General features: G+C 37.5%; 2 protein-coding genes across 28 annotated transcripts in view; one reads left to right on the plus strand and one right to left on the minus strand.

Annotated features, from left to right (window-relative positions):
- Positions 1-3208: 3208 nt before the first annotated feature.
- Positions 3209-5897, plus strand: klf2a (Kruppel like factor 2a). The gene is given in 3 exon segments (NM_131856.3): positions 3209-3599; positions 4014-4908; positions 5014-5897. Coding segments are annotated over 3 exon segments (1143 nt in total). The 5' UTR covers positions 3209-3527; the 3' UTR covers positions 5190-5897.
- A 6652-nt stretch (positions 5898-12549) lies between these two features.
- The window catches only part of eps15l1a (epidermal growth factor receptor pathway substrate 15-like 1a), a 49474-nt gene continuing 44433 nt past the window's right edge, over positions 12550-17590 (minus strand). For 20 of the 27 annotated variants that reach the window (XM_073936793.1, XM_073936788.1, XM_073936786.1 and 17 more), the window contains one exon: positions 12550-17377. In XM_073936793.1, the coding sequence (XP_073792894.1) occupies positions 17367-17377 (11 nt within the window). In that variant the 3' untranslated portion in view covers positions 12550-17366. The remainder of the gene's footprint in view (positions 17378-17590) is intronic. The other 7 variants (XR_012397526.1, XR_012397524.1, XR_012397523.1 and 4 more) reach the window with 1 other exon arrangement.

The raw sequence follows: 17590 nt of genomic DNA on the forward strand, positions 1-17590 counted from the left end.
AGTTAAAAGCAGATTTTGCCTGTTTCTAAAATTTAATTTGAGCCTGAAAGGGTTAAAAGCAAGTAAAAGCAAGTTACTTTTCATAGTAAGGTACTGCGTTACGTTACTTTTGAGTTACTTTTTCTGACCAGGCTGAGGTTTTTTTTTTTCTTTCTTTCTTTTTTTAATAGAGAAGCTCTTCAATTAACAGCACGGTATAACCTTCATTTACCTTTAAAAAACACATTATTTTATTTTAGGATAATGTTTTCTGAAAACTTCCTGACCACAGGGCTATACATGCCATACTGTGTGCAGATTATGGAAAGTTTAAAGTAACGTGTTTGCAACTTTTTACTATTTGTCTTAAGTAAAATCACTGTCCATTGAGACAATAATCCCCTTTTCACTTTCTTCAATGCGTTTAAAATACTGAACACATTCTCTCACTGACTGCCGGATTGATTGTGACTACTTTAACTTTAATTCAGCAATTCGTTTTTTGAAAGCTAATCAATTACACTGACAGTAACTAGCATTACGTTTTCTGAAAAGTAACTCAAATAATATTACCTAATTTTTAAAAGTAATGCGTTACTTTATTTTACTTTTTTTTTTTTTTTGGTGCGTCAAAATTTTCCACATTATTAAAAATGAAGCTGTTAAGTTGCGGATGTAGTGATGCTATGGGTAAAAAACATCTAAAGAATTCTCTTCCACTATACCTAAGCTATTATGTCATCAAAAAAATCCCAAGCACGTTAAAGGTTTTTTCGTGGAAGCATTGATGCCAATAAACAAACTTTTCTTTGAAAAGTTTACCTGTACAGGTGGAATGCGAGAGGTGTGTCGGAAACCATCGAAATGCATGATCAGAGCACAATTAGAAACCGACATATTAATGTGTGATCCATGCAGCCCTAAGGGGAGAACTAGCTGTACAACACAATAAAACTACACCCTATGCTGACATTCTTAGGCCTTGTCAACATTCTCCGAGCCCAAATAACATACTGTACTTCTAAATTAAACTACTGAATCATAGCAATTGGTCGGTGCAAGGGAACGAATAAAAAAAGTCACAACATGCATTGGTATTCATTTTCGTTTTTCCTCGAACACAGTTCAAGCCGTGCCCATCTGACACCTCATTTTGAACTCTCGTGTAGAAGGTTCTCACCATTTGCGTGTTATTTTTCACCACACAAAAATAGAGAAGTGATGTAATTTCACACAAACCACCATTTTAGGTTTTCTTTAGCTTTTGTTGTGTTTTGTGTTGGCTGGACCTCACGATTTGCTGGAAGCTAGAAATAACTATTCATAGACTGGTACAGGTAATTGCCCCTGATACCTGCAACTTGGGGGAGAAATCCCAGGCTCCCCGGCTCGATTTGCAAATGAAAAGGTTTTAAGAGCTTAATGGCGCGTGTTTTGTTTAGAGCTTGATACTACATATACATTTGGAGCCTGCGAGAGAGTGTTGTGTTATTGTTAATGTTTCGGTCTAGTGACATGCAAATTTGATAAAGTTGTGGCTTGGGCTGCAGGTGCAAGACTCTTGCTTACATCATGACTTTAAAGACTTTAAATAACTGACTTTTGGGACTATAATAATTCTAAAAAAAAACTTGTTAGTGTATTTTACATAAAGTAGTAAACTATATTCAGTTGAAGTCAGAAGTATTAGCCCCCCCTTTGAATTTTTTTTCTTTTTAAATATTTCCCAAATGATGTTTAACAGAGCAAGGAAATGTTCACAGTACATCTGATAATGTTTTTTCTTCTGGAGAAAGTCTTATTTGTTTTATTTCGGCTAGAATGAAAGCAGTTTTTAATTTTTTAACACCATTTTAAGGTCAAAATTATTAGCCCCTTTAAGCCATATTTTCGATAGTCCACAGAACAAACTATTATGTTTAGAGTGTGTTGATAAAATAATCTCTCCGTTAAACGGGAATTAGGGAGGAAATAAACAGGGAGGCTAATAATTCTGACTTCAACTGTATATAAAGGCAGATTTTGTTGACTTCATGTAAACATTTGTACATGCCACTGTACACATAGGCACATAACCAGAACTGTTTTATTCTACTTTGCATGAAAGAACATAATTATATCACTGTAAAAAAGAAAAAGCTTCACATATTTTTCTGATTTACTAGTGTCTTTAAAATGCATTATGAAGATTTTATCTCAACTTCAACAACTTTTAATGATTAAAATTTAATTAGGAAGTTTAACAAAGGGACATTTTTAGTCATTTGAAGCTATTTATTGAATAAAATGCTAAATAAAAAGGAAAAGAAAGAGAAATATAAATTCATATTAAAACTAAATTAAATACTAGCAGCAAATTAACCTGTTTTTATGCTGTAATTTACATATTTCAATAACATATTCTTACTAAATGTCAGTAAAATTACTTTACTTACTCTGAAAGTGAAAAAAATTAAAAACATTTACAAAAATCATCATTTTAGTGGTCAAACTGCAGATTTCAACCTGTTTGCATTACAGTAATAATCAATAGAAATATATATATATTAAGAAATGTTGAAGAGATCCCTTGATAAGTCATCAAACTAAAATGTTGATTTCTCACATTGTTTGATTATTACATAATCTTAAATAAAGTATTTTTAAAACACTGAAAAAGCTGAGAAAAATATCATGCTTTCATTAACTTTTTGTTGATTTTTTACTTGTAAATGTGTGGAGTAAAATACAAGCACACTGTAAAAATAATATGATCAATTAGTCATGACTTATGAAACTAAGTTAATCATGTTTTAAGTTATGGGAGTAACATAGTTCAATGGACTCACAAGGTTAATTTGATTCAGCTTAACAATTTAAGGCAACTAATATTTTCTTACAGTGCATGATAAACTGGAATAACTCAAGTTTTACTCTAGACCAAATGCATAATCTGTTATCTTACAGCACATTCTACGTTATTAAAATGCAGTAATCCCCTTTGTTGCACGAGTCTCGAGGGCTCACAGCTGCTGGTATCGACACTTTTCATCTTTGAACAACGTGTTAATGGTGTGTGTTTTTCTCCCATTCGAGTTTTTTTTTTTTTTTTTTTTTTTTTTTTTGCAAAGACAAGAGAGGGAGAGAGAATCAGAGAGGGAGAGGGAGATAGAGAGAGAGAGGAGGGATTTCTCTCGCATCATGTTGTACTCGTTTAACTCGTTTTACCGAGGGGGCGTGGAGTGACTCGGTGATTTAAAGAAGAGCCCGTGCGCTCTCAACATCCAAGACGAAAGGCGCACACGCCGGAGAGCAGCAGCTATATACCGGGGCTAAAATTAGGGACGGATAGTGCGTATTTCCTCCGCTTCTTATAATTGGTCCAGCTTGCGCTGCCGTGATATTTATAAGATAAAGGTCTTCCACCACTCATACTTTCTGCATGAGTGTTAAACATAGTGTAAAGAGCAGAGCAGAGTTGTAGTGCACTACAACCAAAGTTTCTCCGAGGGATTGCAACAAATCCCCGATCTTTAAAGTTTGTTTTACCTTAACTGGGACGACTGGAAATGGCTTTGAGTGGAACGATTTTACCGTCTATTTCCACATTTTCGGCGCAGAAGGAAAAATGCTGGGAGAACGTGAGTATTGTTTTCTATTTATTTATTTTCACGTCATTGTTATGTCTAAGTGGTTTCATGCTATATTAAATCTGCTTTTGTTCATATTTACGCTGTAATTTCTACAAACGTTTTTCTTTTTTAAAACAAGTTAGCTAACTTGAATAAAGTTAGCCAGCGTGAGGAATGTTTGTTTATGTTTTTAACTAAATAGCGAGTTTGTAACTATAGCAACAGCCACTCGATCGATAAACCAATACTTTTTTCAATCTATATTCTATTAACACATTACAATATAAGCTAAAACAGTGTTTTATTTCGAATAGTAGCCTATTTGTGTACTGCAAACACATTTATAAAGCATACTATTAACTTTTTTGTGCTCTTAAAATGTTTAAAATCAAAACTAATCGAAATCAACCTGTTTCATTGCAGAGGTGGAAGGATGAACTGGACAGGTCCATGCATCTCAGCTGCATAGCTGACCTATCTAACATGGACAACCTCAACAGAATAACAGACGACGAAGATCTTGACAAGTACCTGGATCTGGAGTTTATACTGGCCAACACTGCAGGTTCTGACAATCTCGGACTCGGCATGGCAGGCGACTACAGAATGCAAGAGTCCAGAAACATGTACAACCCGACTACATACTCGGTGCCTGAGATCAACCCATCACCACCTCCACCGTACACCACCAGCCTCATGGCAGAGCTTCTGCAGTCTGACATTGACACCTACTGCCAACCGTCTCTCCAGGGAAGATTCCTAGTCAGGCCTGCTTTCCCCACTCAGGACATTTCGGAGTGTATCAAAGTGGAGCCCTGCATGGATAGTTACGGACCTGTACGAGGAATGGTTCCCAAAGTCAAACAAGAGGGCAACGGTGCATGCATGAGATCCTATGAGCAGCCAAGACTAGCCAACTCTCCCCAGGGAGCAGGCAGCATGACTCCCCCACAGAGCCCTGCGGAGCTCATCAACACAGACTGTCAGTCACACTCGCAGATGTGCCATGCCTTAACGTTCAGCCAGAGCTATCAAGGCAACACAGGATTTCCCCACGCAGCACCTCCACAGATGCAGCTGCCTTACCAAAGCACACATCACTTCAGCATGTGCGACGATGGGCTTGCAATGCCCAACGCCAACCAAAGAGTACTTCTGACACCACCCTCATCTCCTCTAGAGCTGGACGCCAAACCAAAGAGGGGGCGCCGCACGTGGCCGAGGAAACGCACGGCGACTCACACTTGCACTTTTTCTGGATGTGGCAAAACTTACACAAAAAGTTCTCACTTGAAGGCTCATCACAGAACACACACAGGTAAATAAACGCCACTTGTTTTGTGTTTTCGTAAGATCTATCATAATTAAGTTATAATTAATCTAAAACTGGACAGATTTTAATGAATCCTCTCTTCTTTCATAGGCGAGAAGCCCTATCATTGCAGTTGGGAAGGCTGTGGGTGGAAGTTCGCCCGTTCTGATGAATTGACCCGTCACTTCCGCAAGCACACCGGACACCGACCCTTCCAGTGCCACCTGTGCGAACGTGCCTTCTCCAGGTCCGACCATCTCGCCCTTCATATGAAACGTCATATGTAGGAACGGACTCTGGAAAATGTGGACTAAACGCACTGAACAGTGAACATTGTCTGTACCCCCCCCCCCCCCCCCCCCCCCCTCTTATTTAAAGTATGGTGAAGGGGAAACATGAACTGACTTGACCTATTGCTTGTAGCTGGTTCTACACTTCAATTCTTTACAGAATTTACAGAAACAAACTATATTTTTCGTTTCCAAAGAGCAAGTTCAACTCATACTATAGGCTGGACCTAAACCTCAAGACGGAACTGGAATCAGACAGTATAATGTGCTTTAAGTTAACATGATGTGCTGCGGACATCACGACAGTGCCTTTTAATATGCGTATACATCTCACGAGTGCCACGAATACTGGCGTTTTTTTTAACGACAAATGTATGCTATTGTGTCAAGAAACTAAATAAGCTTTGTAAGACAATGTTTTCCTCTTTCAAAACTGCCTTAAAAGTTAACAAAAGGGGCGTTAACTGAATGTTTTAAGTAATTTGTGCATTTATCGACATAAACGTTTTTATTTTTAAAAATCAGGGTCTTATGGTTTCGTTTTTTTTAAACGCAATTTGTATGCTGTTAACGTTGAATTGCAGACTGTCCCATGTTTGGATGACATGATAAGGGCTATGTGAGTTGTTCTGGACCAAAGCATTTTATGTACATAATTTATACACTGTATATATTGTACATATTAAACTTAAATTGCGATATAAACGTTTGTGTCTATGTCTTTATAATCCTGTCCCCCATGTTATGGGTCTTGAGGGAAACTGCAATCTTTCCCAGCTGCAACTTTGCCATGCCAGAAAGCTGTGGCTTAGACCTATAAATACAAACATTGCATTTACATAATTGTCGAGACTCAATATAGCCATGTCTGGGCAGAGGGCTACACCACAGTTAAAGAGAGAGTGGCTTTTGGAAAAACAACGGAAGATTGTGGGATATCTGAAGGCTCTTTACTGTTGGGGTGAGAATTCAGGCGCTTTAAAGTCGAGCAGATAAACAGACATATCAAGAGCTCAAGGCTGTTTGCCACCAAACTCTTTATGTAAATGCTAGGTTTGCATGAAATGTTCTCGATTAAACAAAAGACCGTCCTCGAGGTGCATCAAGTTGGTGCATTCAGGTCAGAAATCCCATCCAATAATGGCGTCAGAACTCCTCTTCATTTCATATGATAATACTCTTACACCTTTGTGTTTTTCTGGGCCCTGCGCAGTGGCATGGAAATATTATACCGTTCACTTGTTTGAAAGGTATTCACCGCATGGTCTATTTTGAGGCCATGAGGAACTAAAACTGTGTCAATGGATGGTTTACTTTGTGGAGTAAGAAAAACATTTTCATATCACTTTCAGGTTAGTCTCAGATCACTTTTCAGACTTGTTAAATCATTAATGTGTGTCATTTCAGCTTATACCAATCGGCTAATCCTCTGATAAACCTCAACTGTCCACTGCAAATGTGAGATAGCGGAGACTTGACACTATTCACCTAGGAAATGGTTTTAACCTACATACAAAACACTAATGAAACTAGTGATGCAGTTAGGATTATGTTAATTGCCTGGCTTCAAGCCATAAAACTCTCCGATTTCATACGCATAGATAAAATCAACACCGTTTTACGTTCTTGGAAGCAGAAGTGATGATATTATTACTATCTTGAGGGTATTCCTCAATGCGGGCATTGAAACCTTTTAAAATACGAGCTATAAATGATGAGTCTTTTATAAAAATGAAGTGCCCAACCATAGAAACCAATTGATGTTCACTTTCAGGTCTGGGAACAAGAGAAAAATATATAAATACATGGTTTACTCAATCATCATCTGGTAAATAATTACAATTAGGAGATTCTAAGGGTAAAATAAACATCAGATAACCTCACCCTGTAACATTGTGCTTTTAGGTACTTTCAGTAAAGGCACGTTTTCTGACTGATGATGCATATTATGGCAAGCTGTTTTAATATTTAACCTCATTCATTCATTCATTTAGTCCCTTTATTTATAAGGGGTTGCCACTGTGGCATGAACTACCAACTATTTCGATGTTTTACACAGCAGATGCCCTTCCAGCTGCAACCCAGTACTGGGAAACATCCATACATACTCATTCACACACATATACTACAGACAATTTAGTTTTTTTAATTCACCTGTATCGCATGTCTTTGGACTGTGGGGGAAACCGGAGCACCTGTACGAAACCCACACCAACACAAGTAGAACATGCAAACTCCACACAGAATCTCCCAACTGACCCAGCCGGGACTCAAACCAGTTTTTGCTGTGAGGCAAAGTGCTAACCAATGAGCCAACCTTTAACTTAAACATATACATGTCTACTTGCATGAAACTAGTACACATAGCTATTAAATACAGCTTATTCAATAGAGACTAGATAGCTACTTTGTCCCTATTATGACCTTTTATGTTACTATTAGGACTTGTATTTAAACTCTACTGATTCTGAATGCTTAAAAACAGCGTTGGGAAACATTTAAAGTAATATATAAAAATTTTGAGTCACTTAAAACACAAAGGTAACTAAATGTGTGACTTTTTAAGTAATGTGAAAGTATGTGTTGTTATTTCTCTGTTTTTTAAAGATTAAGTTTGTAATATATTACTTTTAAAGTAACTTTACCCAGCGTTACTTTCAAGTGTTACAAATTAAGAAGCAGTTGTGAATAGGATGATTTTTGTCACTAGTAAGACCTAGATACTAGCATTGTCGCCTCACAGCAAGAAGGTCACTGGTTTGAGTCCCGGCTGGGCCAGTTGGCATTTCTGTGTGAAGTTTGCATGTTCTCCTGGTGTTCGTTTCGTCCTGGTGCTCTGCTTGTCCAAAGATATGCGGTATAAGTGAATTGAATAAGCTAAATTTGCCGTTGCCTATGTGTGTGAATGAGTGTGTATGGGTGTTTCCCAGTACTGGGTTGCGTCTGAAAGGGCGAAAAATTCATGAAGTCATCGCTACTAATTTGGAGTACTAATTTTGTTCCAAAGATTACTGATTATTTGTTAACTTAGCAGTGGTGTTAAATAAAAATCTAGCATTGTTCTGATTATTTTCTATCCGTTTGCAGAGGTGCTCAGCGCTGATGGATTTTAGAGTCCTCCTATTGCTTCACATACTGTCTTGTACACAATTTTGAAGAAATCTAATTTAGTTATTTTTTCTTTAACATTCCAGGGCATGGGTTGCTGTTTTGAGAGCTCATGGTATGACTGTTGTTATACCATGGTTTAGTTTTATTCTCTCAAGCCTTTTTTAATTTGATGGGTGCTACAGTATTTAGAGTTTTAGTAAAGATAGCATCCATACTGCTGGTTACAACATCAGGGTCATTTGCGGGTGCATTTTGAAATAAAGAAAGATCAAGTAGGTTATTTGTAAGTTCATTTTTAGTGGAAAGGACGATAGTTTTACCAGGGCGGTATCTGTGCAGATCTGCTAGTTTCAGGTAAACACAGCTTATATAGTAAGAGGTAGTGGTCTGTAATATCATCACTTTGTGGTATAATGTCTACATCAATGACCTCAATTCCATGAGACTTAATTATATCTAATGTATGCTTTAAGTGATGGGTTGGACCAACAACATTTTGCTTTATCCCAAGTGATTGTAGTAAATCTGTAAACTTAGTCCCTAAAAGGTAATAGTATGAATAACCACAAGTACCTAATTATTAATAACTCACATATATAATGATTATGTACTGATATCTAATAAGAAAACACTAAACTGTAAAAAAAAAAAAAAGTAGTTGAATTGAATAAAATCTTCTAGTCATCTGAACTTTAATGAGTCAAACTGACTAAAAATATTAAGTTAAACTCGTTGACTTATTAAACTAAGTTGAAGTAACATCATTTTTACAGTGTAGGGTCTAATGAATAATACTTTTATCTTTAAGAAGGCACCGTAGCTAATGAATACGCAAGAGTAGCTAATAAAAACTACAATCGCGTTACAGAAAAGATGCTATCATCTAAAAAAAATCACTAGTGGCATAAACAATTGACTTAGACTACTTGTTAAAATGGCTTGCCATACGCGGAGTTCCTTCAAAAGCTTGGGAATGTTGTGGGAAGAGTTTGCCACCTGCTGGACTTAAAGGGAATTCCTTCAAGAAATAGATACTGTGCCTTTTTTCTGCTATCAGTAGAGCTTGTCCAAACCTCTTTGTACCGATACTCCCCATAACGTCCGCTGCGTCATTTGCACCAACCTGGGACCAATTCCAGGCAAATCCCCTGCAATAGGAGGCAATAACAATGTCAGTTCCCCTGAAACTGGACAAAACAAAGCCTGAAAAACGATAATCCCAACGGCTGATGGAAAAACACATTTGTGTGACAACATCGCGGCCATCTGGTTTACATTTCCCAGCATACCTCTCTGCCTGACGGTCCTGGTGGAGAGAGTGTCCGTCAGCGCACCGCAACATCCCCAAGGGCAGCATTACTCGCTGGAGAGCCCTTGTTTCCCGGCCCAGCTGATTAAATACACGCCAAAAAATCCAACTCGGGTCTAGAGCCCTTCATGAGAAGATCGAGGCCCGATTAGTCTGCGCGCTGATTTAAATCAATACCCTGTTCTGTGCAATTCTCGCCAACTTTCCCCAGCCAGCTGTCAATACGTTCAGGGTCCCCTCGAATCCAATCAAGGCTTTGGAGGATCCTGTTACCTACATGATTCTAATGACCCCATCCAGACCTTCAACATGTACATGTGTGTCGCATTTAACATACTCACCTTGCTCTGGTAAAACACAATGGTGCATTATTGGTGCACCTGGATCGTCTCACTTGACGAGCAGCTCTTAAACTTCCCAAAAGACATTCGGCCTTTGGGGGTTTGACGTTTCTCGTATTCTGGCTATTAGAAATGTCAAGTGTTTCCAATAACACTGAGCAAAACACACAAAAAGGGAGTAAATAAGAATATTCAAGAATTTTTTGGGGGTGAAAGAATTGAAGGCTCTTTGGCCCATTTCCACTGTTTTGATTCCCGGAGTTCACTAGCACACACAAATTGAGAAAATACCAGTCTTGGAATTTCCTGTTACGGTTAACATTCCGTGCAGGTTCTCGAATGTTTCAGTTTTCACAAAGTTTTCTTGAGCTTCAAGGAAGTCCTCGAGAATAAAGTAGCAATGAATGAATGTTCGTCTTTCAGTATTCCGACTGGATTTCAGATTTTAGGAAGCTTGAAGCTTCAGGATGCAATTTAATATGTAGTGTTATGCAAGAAACTTGGCCTACTCTCGAACTTTAGGTAATACACTTTATGTATAAGTTTAACTTTAAATTTAACTATAACTTTAAGTAGGACAAGTTAAGTCTGAATGACAATAACAGTTTTAAACAAAAAAAATTTTCCGTTACATTTTTGCTCAAATAATTTCGCTTAAAATTTCCACAGGACATTCAATTTTGTGAATATTTTAATTAAAGGGATAGTTTAAGCAAAACGTATTATTTATTCACACTTTCACGGCATTCAAGTTGACTTTATTTTGCAATAAAACATTAAAATATTAAACATAAAAAAAAAAGTCAATGAAATATTTGTACATTAGCTGCAACTGTTCTTGCTTTATAAAACTCAGGCGAACAGCTAACGGCACTTTGAGAGTAAAAACAAAAACATATAAAAGCAAACCTAAAATAATATCCATGGCTATGGATCACACATTGAGGTCTTATGAAGTGAAACGATTGATCAGTTTCTTGCACAAGCCCAGCTTTTTACTATTTAAGTACTCTGTAAATCTTCAGAAGCTATTAATTATGTTGCATGTATACGATTTTTCGTCTCTTAAGGGTTGTTCTCACCAAGCACAATAAAAATTAAGTTAACGATAAAGGCATTGCTCTAAAAATTATTCTGAATGTAAAGGTTTAGACGACAGCTATAACAATAAAATGTAGAGAAACGATATTGTTCGTCAATCTTTGATAACAATTTTTTCCCAGCTAATAAACGGGGAAAAAAAACACTGACAGCCAGTCAGATATCATAAAAAATATTTCAAGGACTTTTCAAGGATTAAAAACTACCCAGCAGGCACACAATGTTATAGGATGTTAATATTAGGTTAGATTTAGGTTGTGGTGTCAGGTAACCCAAATTTGTAGCCAGTGTCTAAGGACATGTTAAAGGACGTTGATAATTGGTTGATTTTAGGTTGTCTTGAAAAGTGACCAAAATCGAATGTCAAACCAATGTCATACTGACATCAAATTCGTCAGGTATGGCAACCAAGATTCAACGTCTGATAGACATCATAGCTGTAACGTCCACACGTCAAGCTGTAACATTATTACACATTGATATTTGGTTGTGTTTTTTAGGTTGCGTTGGAAAGTGACCAAAATCCAATGTCTGTCCGTTGTTGCACACTGACGTCGGGTTTTGACGTCAACCTGATTTTCATTTCCAAACAAAATGCAATATGCTCTGATGTTGGGGTACAATGTCAATCTGATGTCATGTTGACATCATGTGCCTGCTGGGTATCTTGAAAACAATTGGTTGGCAGAAAAAAATAAAGTTAAAGCAAGCTACACAACCCAGAATAGCAAGAAAAATAAAAGTGTGCAGTATGTAGTATAGTTTCAGCATCTTTGTGTTGCCTCTTTGGCGATGCTGAGGAAAAATAAAGTGTTTTTATTCCACTACACTGACTGCGATCCCTAAATTCAGTTTGATTAGATAAATTACACAACCTGGATTCACTGGTCAGATGCGCTAGTACCACACTATGGACATTTGCTGGAAACAAAGCTTAATGCTTAAACAATCATAAACTAAAAATTAACAGATAAATATCGTTTGCTAGTGCGGATACAAAAATAGGTATCGGCCTTAGTGTGAGCAGCCAATGTTATCCCATGGCAATTAATAACTTTTTGATTTAGTGGCTATGAAATCGTACATTTGTACAAATTTAGTATGATTTGCTCATCCCCCAATGACAGTTGAGTTTAGGGTTGGGGTGTTTTTTTTTTATTTAAACTCGTACGATTTAGCCACTAAACTGACAAAACATAAGGAACAGCACTTTAACGTGCCGTTAGCTGTTGACATTTTTGGGGAAAGTCAATATTCATTACTATATAAAAAAACAATAATTGCACTACTATATGATATTTGCTTGATTTAACATATCTAATCACTGTAGATTTGCACAATCTTGCATATTCCAATTTTTATTTATTTCAAAAGAAAACTTAATTTTTTGCGCGAGTGAGATGCAAGTTGACATTTACTCTGAAAACCACAGTATCCATCATGTTAACAACACAGTGCACACATGAACAGAATGAAAGTGACATATAGATGCCTCTGAAATGTTATCTTTTGTTTTATTCTGTGAAATCAAGGGACAACATGAACATTTCCAAAGGAATCCAAGCATCACTAATCACTATCAATGCAGTCTGAAATCCTTAAAATGTATCGAGTTACACATGTGCAGTTATTTATGTTTTCAGGACAAATATAACACATAATATACATGATTTTTTTTATTTGTATAATCTTAATCATTTCTCTATCGGGTTAATATCGGTCTTATCTACACAGGCGAGGGTTAAAAGGCAGGCCAAAAAGGAATGCATTCAGCTCGACGTTTAAGGGGGCGTATGCCCCAAAATTATGACGGTCACTAAAAAAATATTCACTTTAATCATTTAAAAAGACAAAATATGGACAGGATATGAAAACATGAAATGAATTTACAGGTATTACAACAAAAAAAGAATATACAAACTATTGCACAATGGAGGTACGGATGACAAATACAGCATTAAAAGAACTTTAACAATGTTGTTTTTTTTAGTTTGAACAATAAAAGGCAGAAAAGTCAAGACATAATCCCACTCCTGGCCTACATTATGGCATAAAACCTTTTATAAGCCAAGAATTGATGTTATCTGTATCTGGGAAAACCCCCGGCTTTTGTTTCCAGTCTTGAAAATGTACAATTTCGTTACAACGCTCTACTGAATGAAGATTAGTGTAGCACTGGAATCAGATAAATATGAGCTAGGCTCCATCTGATATCTTTAAATAAGACAAAGTAACACTGTTTAGTGTGACACTGACATGAAAAAGGAGTGTCGAGCAGCTACTTGCGGTCAAAACAACACAAGCTGATTGGAAGGAAAGAAGAAAATGAGGAACAAACAAAAAAAAAGATGACAGAATGATGACGTAGCTGAAAGTTAGCAGTGTACTGGGATATGTCACAGTTGTTCGTTTTAACATTACACATGAGCATCAGTCATTACGCATACAATTTTACCTGTAATGAATGCAGATTCAAGAGTTAATCCAATCCGAAGAGAGAAAGAAAGAGCTGTTCTAATGATCTGAGTCAATCCAGATCCCAAATAAAAAGTACCTAGCACCTTTAAGGAACAGCAGATGGTACAGTAAAAATGATATTATGTAGCACGATTAGTACAAAAACACAGGTTTTAGATGTGCTACCCAAGTACCATCAACAAATAGTTCAAGTCAAATTCGATGTTGACTACATGTTAGGGCTAAGCAAATAGCAATTGCGAGTTTTAAAGCATCTACTGTGCCTGAATTCACAAAGTTCACATTGCTAGTTTATTTTGGCTAATCTGATTGTGCTTTAGCTAAGTCGTTCTTTTTTATTCCCAAATAAACACATTTTAGCATTTAATTTTAAATTCGCATTGAAAACACACACACACATACACACACACACACACACACACACACACAAATGATGATTCTTGCCCTATTTACTGGGTTCAAGCAAAAGCAATGTTACTATTTCACACAATCTATGCAGATTAAAAACAATTTAAACTATGAAACCTATATCGCAAAGCAAATGAAATATTTATCAGCTCCCTCATAGACATGTTTTCATTCACGCAACCCAATTTACAAGCAATAGGGCAGAACTCGGAACTTGTTGATTTGTAGATACTTTCTTTTAGTCAGATTGATAAAAGAACAGATCAATAGAATAATAGCTGGAAGGAAAGTGATAGAACTGAATGAACAAACATACAATAGAACGTTTGATAGAAAGGACATACAAACAACAGAATGAATAAAATAATAATAGAATGAACAATAGATCGAATGAACAAACAATAAAAGGGCTGAGTGAACAATGGACTGAATAAGCGACAGACAAAATGTCTACATGCACAAACGAAGGAATGAATGATAGATCGATGGAACAAATGGCAGAATTAGTTGTGATAGAACAAATGAATGATAGAATGAATAAGCAAAAGACAAAATGTGCAAATGCACAAACAAAGGAACACACAATACAGTGCTCTGGAAAGTATTCATAGCGCTTCACTTTTTTGTTTTTTTGTTACAGCCTTACTCCAAAATGGATAAAATTCATTTATTTCCTCAAGATTCTTCACACAATGCCTCATAATGACAATGTGAAGAATTTTTAAAATTTTTTTAATTGTTGCAAATTTATTAAAAATAAAAAAGGTGAAAAATCTCATGTACAGAAGTATTCACAGCCTTTGCTGTGAAGCTCTAAATTGAGCTCAGGTACATTCTGTTTGCACTGATCATTCTTGATTTGTTTCAGCAGCTTAACTGGAGTTCACCTGTGGTCAATTCAGTTGATTGGACATGATTTTAAAAGGCATACACTTGTCTATATAAGATCCCAGGGTTAACAGTGCATGTCAAAGCTCAAACCAAGCATGAAGACAAACAAATCGTTTGTAGACCTCTGTGACAGGATTGTCTTGAGGCACAAGGCTGGGGAAGGTTACAGAAAAACTTCTGCTGCTCTAAAAGTTCCAATGAGCACAGTGGCCTCCATCATTCGTGAGTGGAAGATGTTTTAAAACCACCAGGACTCTTCCTAAAGCTGGCCGGCCATCTAAACTGAGTGATCGAGGGAGAAGGACCTTAGTCAGGGAGGTGATCAAGAACCTGATGGTCACTCTGTCTGAGCTCCAGCGTTCTTCTATGGAAAGAGGAGAACCTTACAGAAGAACAACCATCTGTGCAGCAATCCACCAATCAGGTCTGTATGGTAGAGTGGCCAGACGGAAGCCACTAATTAGTATTGGAATTGGCCAAAAGGCATCTGAAAAACTCTCCTACCATAAGAAACAAAATTCTCTGATCTGATGAGACTAAAATCTGTGGAGGATACAGTTTGGAGGAAATGCCAGGCTTTACGTTTGGAGAAACCAGGCACTGCTCATCACCAGGCTAATATCATCCCTACAGTGAAGTATGATGGTGGCAGCATTATGCTGTGGGAATGTTTTTCAGCAGCAGGAACTGGAAGACTTGTCAGGATAGAGGGAAAGATGAATGCAGCAATGTACAGAGACATCCTGAATGAAACCTGCTTCAGAGTGCTCTTGACCTCAGACTGGAGCGACGGTTCATCTTCCAGCAGAACAATCACCCAAAGCACACTGCCAAAATATTAATGGAGTGGCTTCACAGCAACTCGGTGAATGTCCTTGAGTGGCCCAGACCTAAATCCAATTGTACGTCTTTGGAGAGATCTGAAAATAGCTGTACACTGTCGCTTCCCATTCAACCTGATGGAGCTTGAGAGGTACTGCAAAGAGGAATGGGCAAAAATTCCCAAAGACAGGTGTGCCAAGCTTGTGGGATCATATTCAAGAAGACTTGAGGCTGTAATTGCTGCCAAAGGTGCATCAACAAAGAATTGAGCAAATGCTGTGAATACTTCTATACATGTGATTTTTCAGGTTTTTATTTTTAATGAATTTGTAACAATAAAAAAAAAACTGTTATTACATTGTCATTATGGGATATTGTTTGTAGAATTTTGAGGAAATACATGAATTTAATCAATTTTGGAATAAGGCTGTAACAAAAAAATGTGGAAAAAGTGAAGTGCTATAAACACTTTCCGGATGAATTGTAGATCGACAGAACGAACGGCAGAATTAGTTGTGATAGACAGAACAAACAAATGATAGAATGAACGAATGACAGAAAGAATGTCTGAAGCAGACTATAGAAATAGAACAAATCATAAAATGAACAATAAAACAAATAAAAAACTATTATTTATTGATCTACCTATTGATAGATCAATATACAATTAGAGAAAACAGCAAGATTGTTAAGCGAAATGAAGTATTTGCGCAAGCAGATACGATGCTTTTGTGTGAACCCAGCGTTCAAATGCTAGAAAAGTTTCACTTTTAGTTTCGTTCTTTTCATTTCGTGTATAAACAATTCAGTAACGTTAAGTCCTGCATCGGTGTCAATGGTTTAACTCTGGGAAGAAAACAAAATCAGTGCATTTGTCCAAGTTTTGAACAACTTTCTCCTCTGAACAGTACAGTGAAAAAACAACAACAAAAATAGTTCACTTCTAAAGCAAACAGCTCTCCGAGACGACACTTACCAAAACATTTTCGTTCATTCGGCTTTCCGTCACCTTCAAGAGCACCTTACAGACACTCCTTACAGTCTGCAGGCGCCGCTGTAATTCCAGTGTGTACCATACTGACTACAGCCAGAGCCAGTAAATGACCATTTAGCAGATGCTCTTTATCCAAATCGACTTACAGTACGCTTACTGCCATCGAAATTCAGGAAGAAACCTGAAACTAATTGCCTTGCTCAAGGGCTCATAGGGAGGGAGTGTAACGTCTGTAATTCAAGTTTCTGGTCAGCTTTCTTTGCAGTTTCTCAGTCCCTTTTGTTTCCCACAAATGGAGATAAAGAGACCGATAGCGGTCTTTAAACGTCCATGGCTCTGTTGATGGACATTCACACACACACACACACACAAACATACACACTAATACACTTTAAATAAACTATATACTCCATCTGAGAGGTTAATGCAGTGCATGTATAGTGAATTAGCTGATTCACAAACCATAGGCCGGCCTCCTGCACGTGAACACAAAAGGATAGAGGTTGAGACTGTCTTGCATGTGTTTTTAGCTTGGTCCATCCCAATCGTCGCGGTAGTGTACAGATGGGAGGGGGCAGGACGGTCAGGCATTGGACATTTCGGCTTTGCTGAGAGCGATGGCCAGCTCCAGGTCTTCCTGCTCCTGTTGGCGGAGGCGCTTCAGCCGCTCCCGTTCCGCTCTCTCGCTTTCCCGCTTCGCCCACTCCATCTGCTGGGCTTCATTGCCAAACTGGGCCGGGAAAAACAGGGACATGCCACGTTAGGAGCCAAAGGTGCCAAATTGGAGACTGCACCAAGTTGTGAAGCATTGAAGTTGTGGCTTTGAACTGGCACAAAATCCAATTCAAAAGTACTAAATCTACAAATAATTAAAATGCGTAAATATAAACAGATCATTGTTTGTGCCACATCGTATTACAACAGATTTGAGATGTTTGAATCT

The sequence above is a fragment of the Danio rerio genome, chromosome 22, assembly GCF_049306965.1.
Source record: "Danio rerio strain Tuebingen ecotype United States chromosome 22, GRCz12tu, whole genome shotgun sequence".
NCBI classification, from domain to species: Eukaryota; Metazoa; Chordata; class Actinopteri; order Cypriniformes; family Danionidae; genus Danio; species Danio rerio.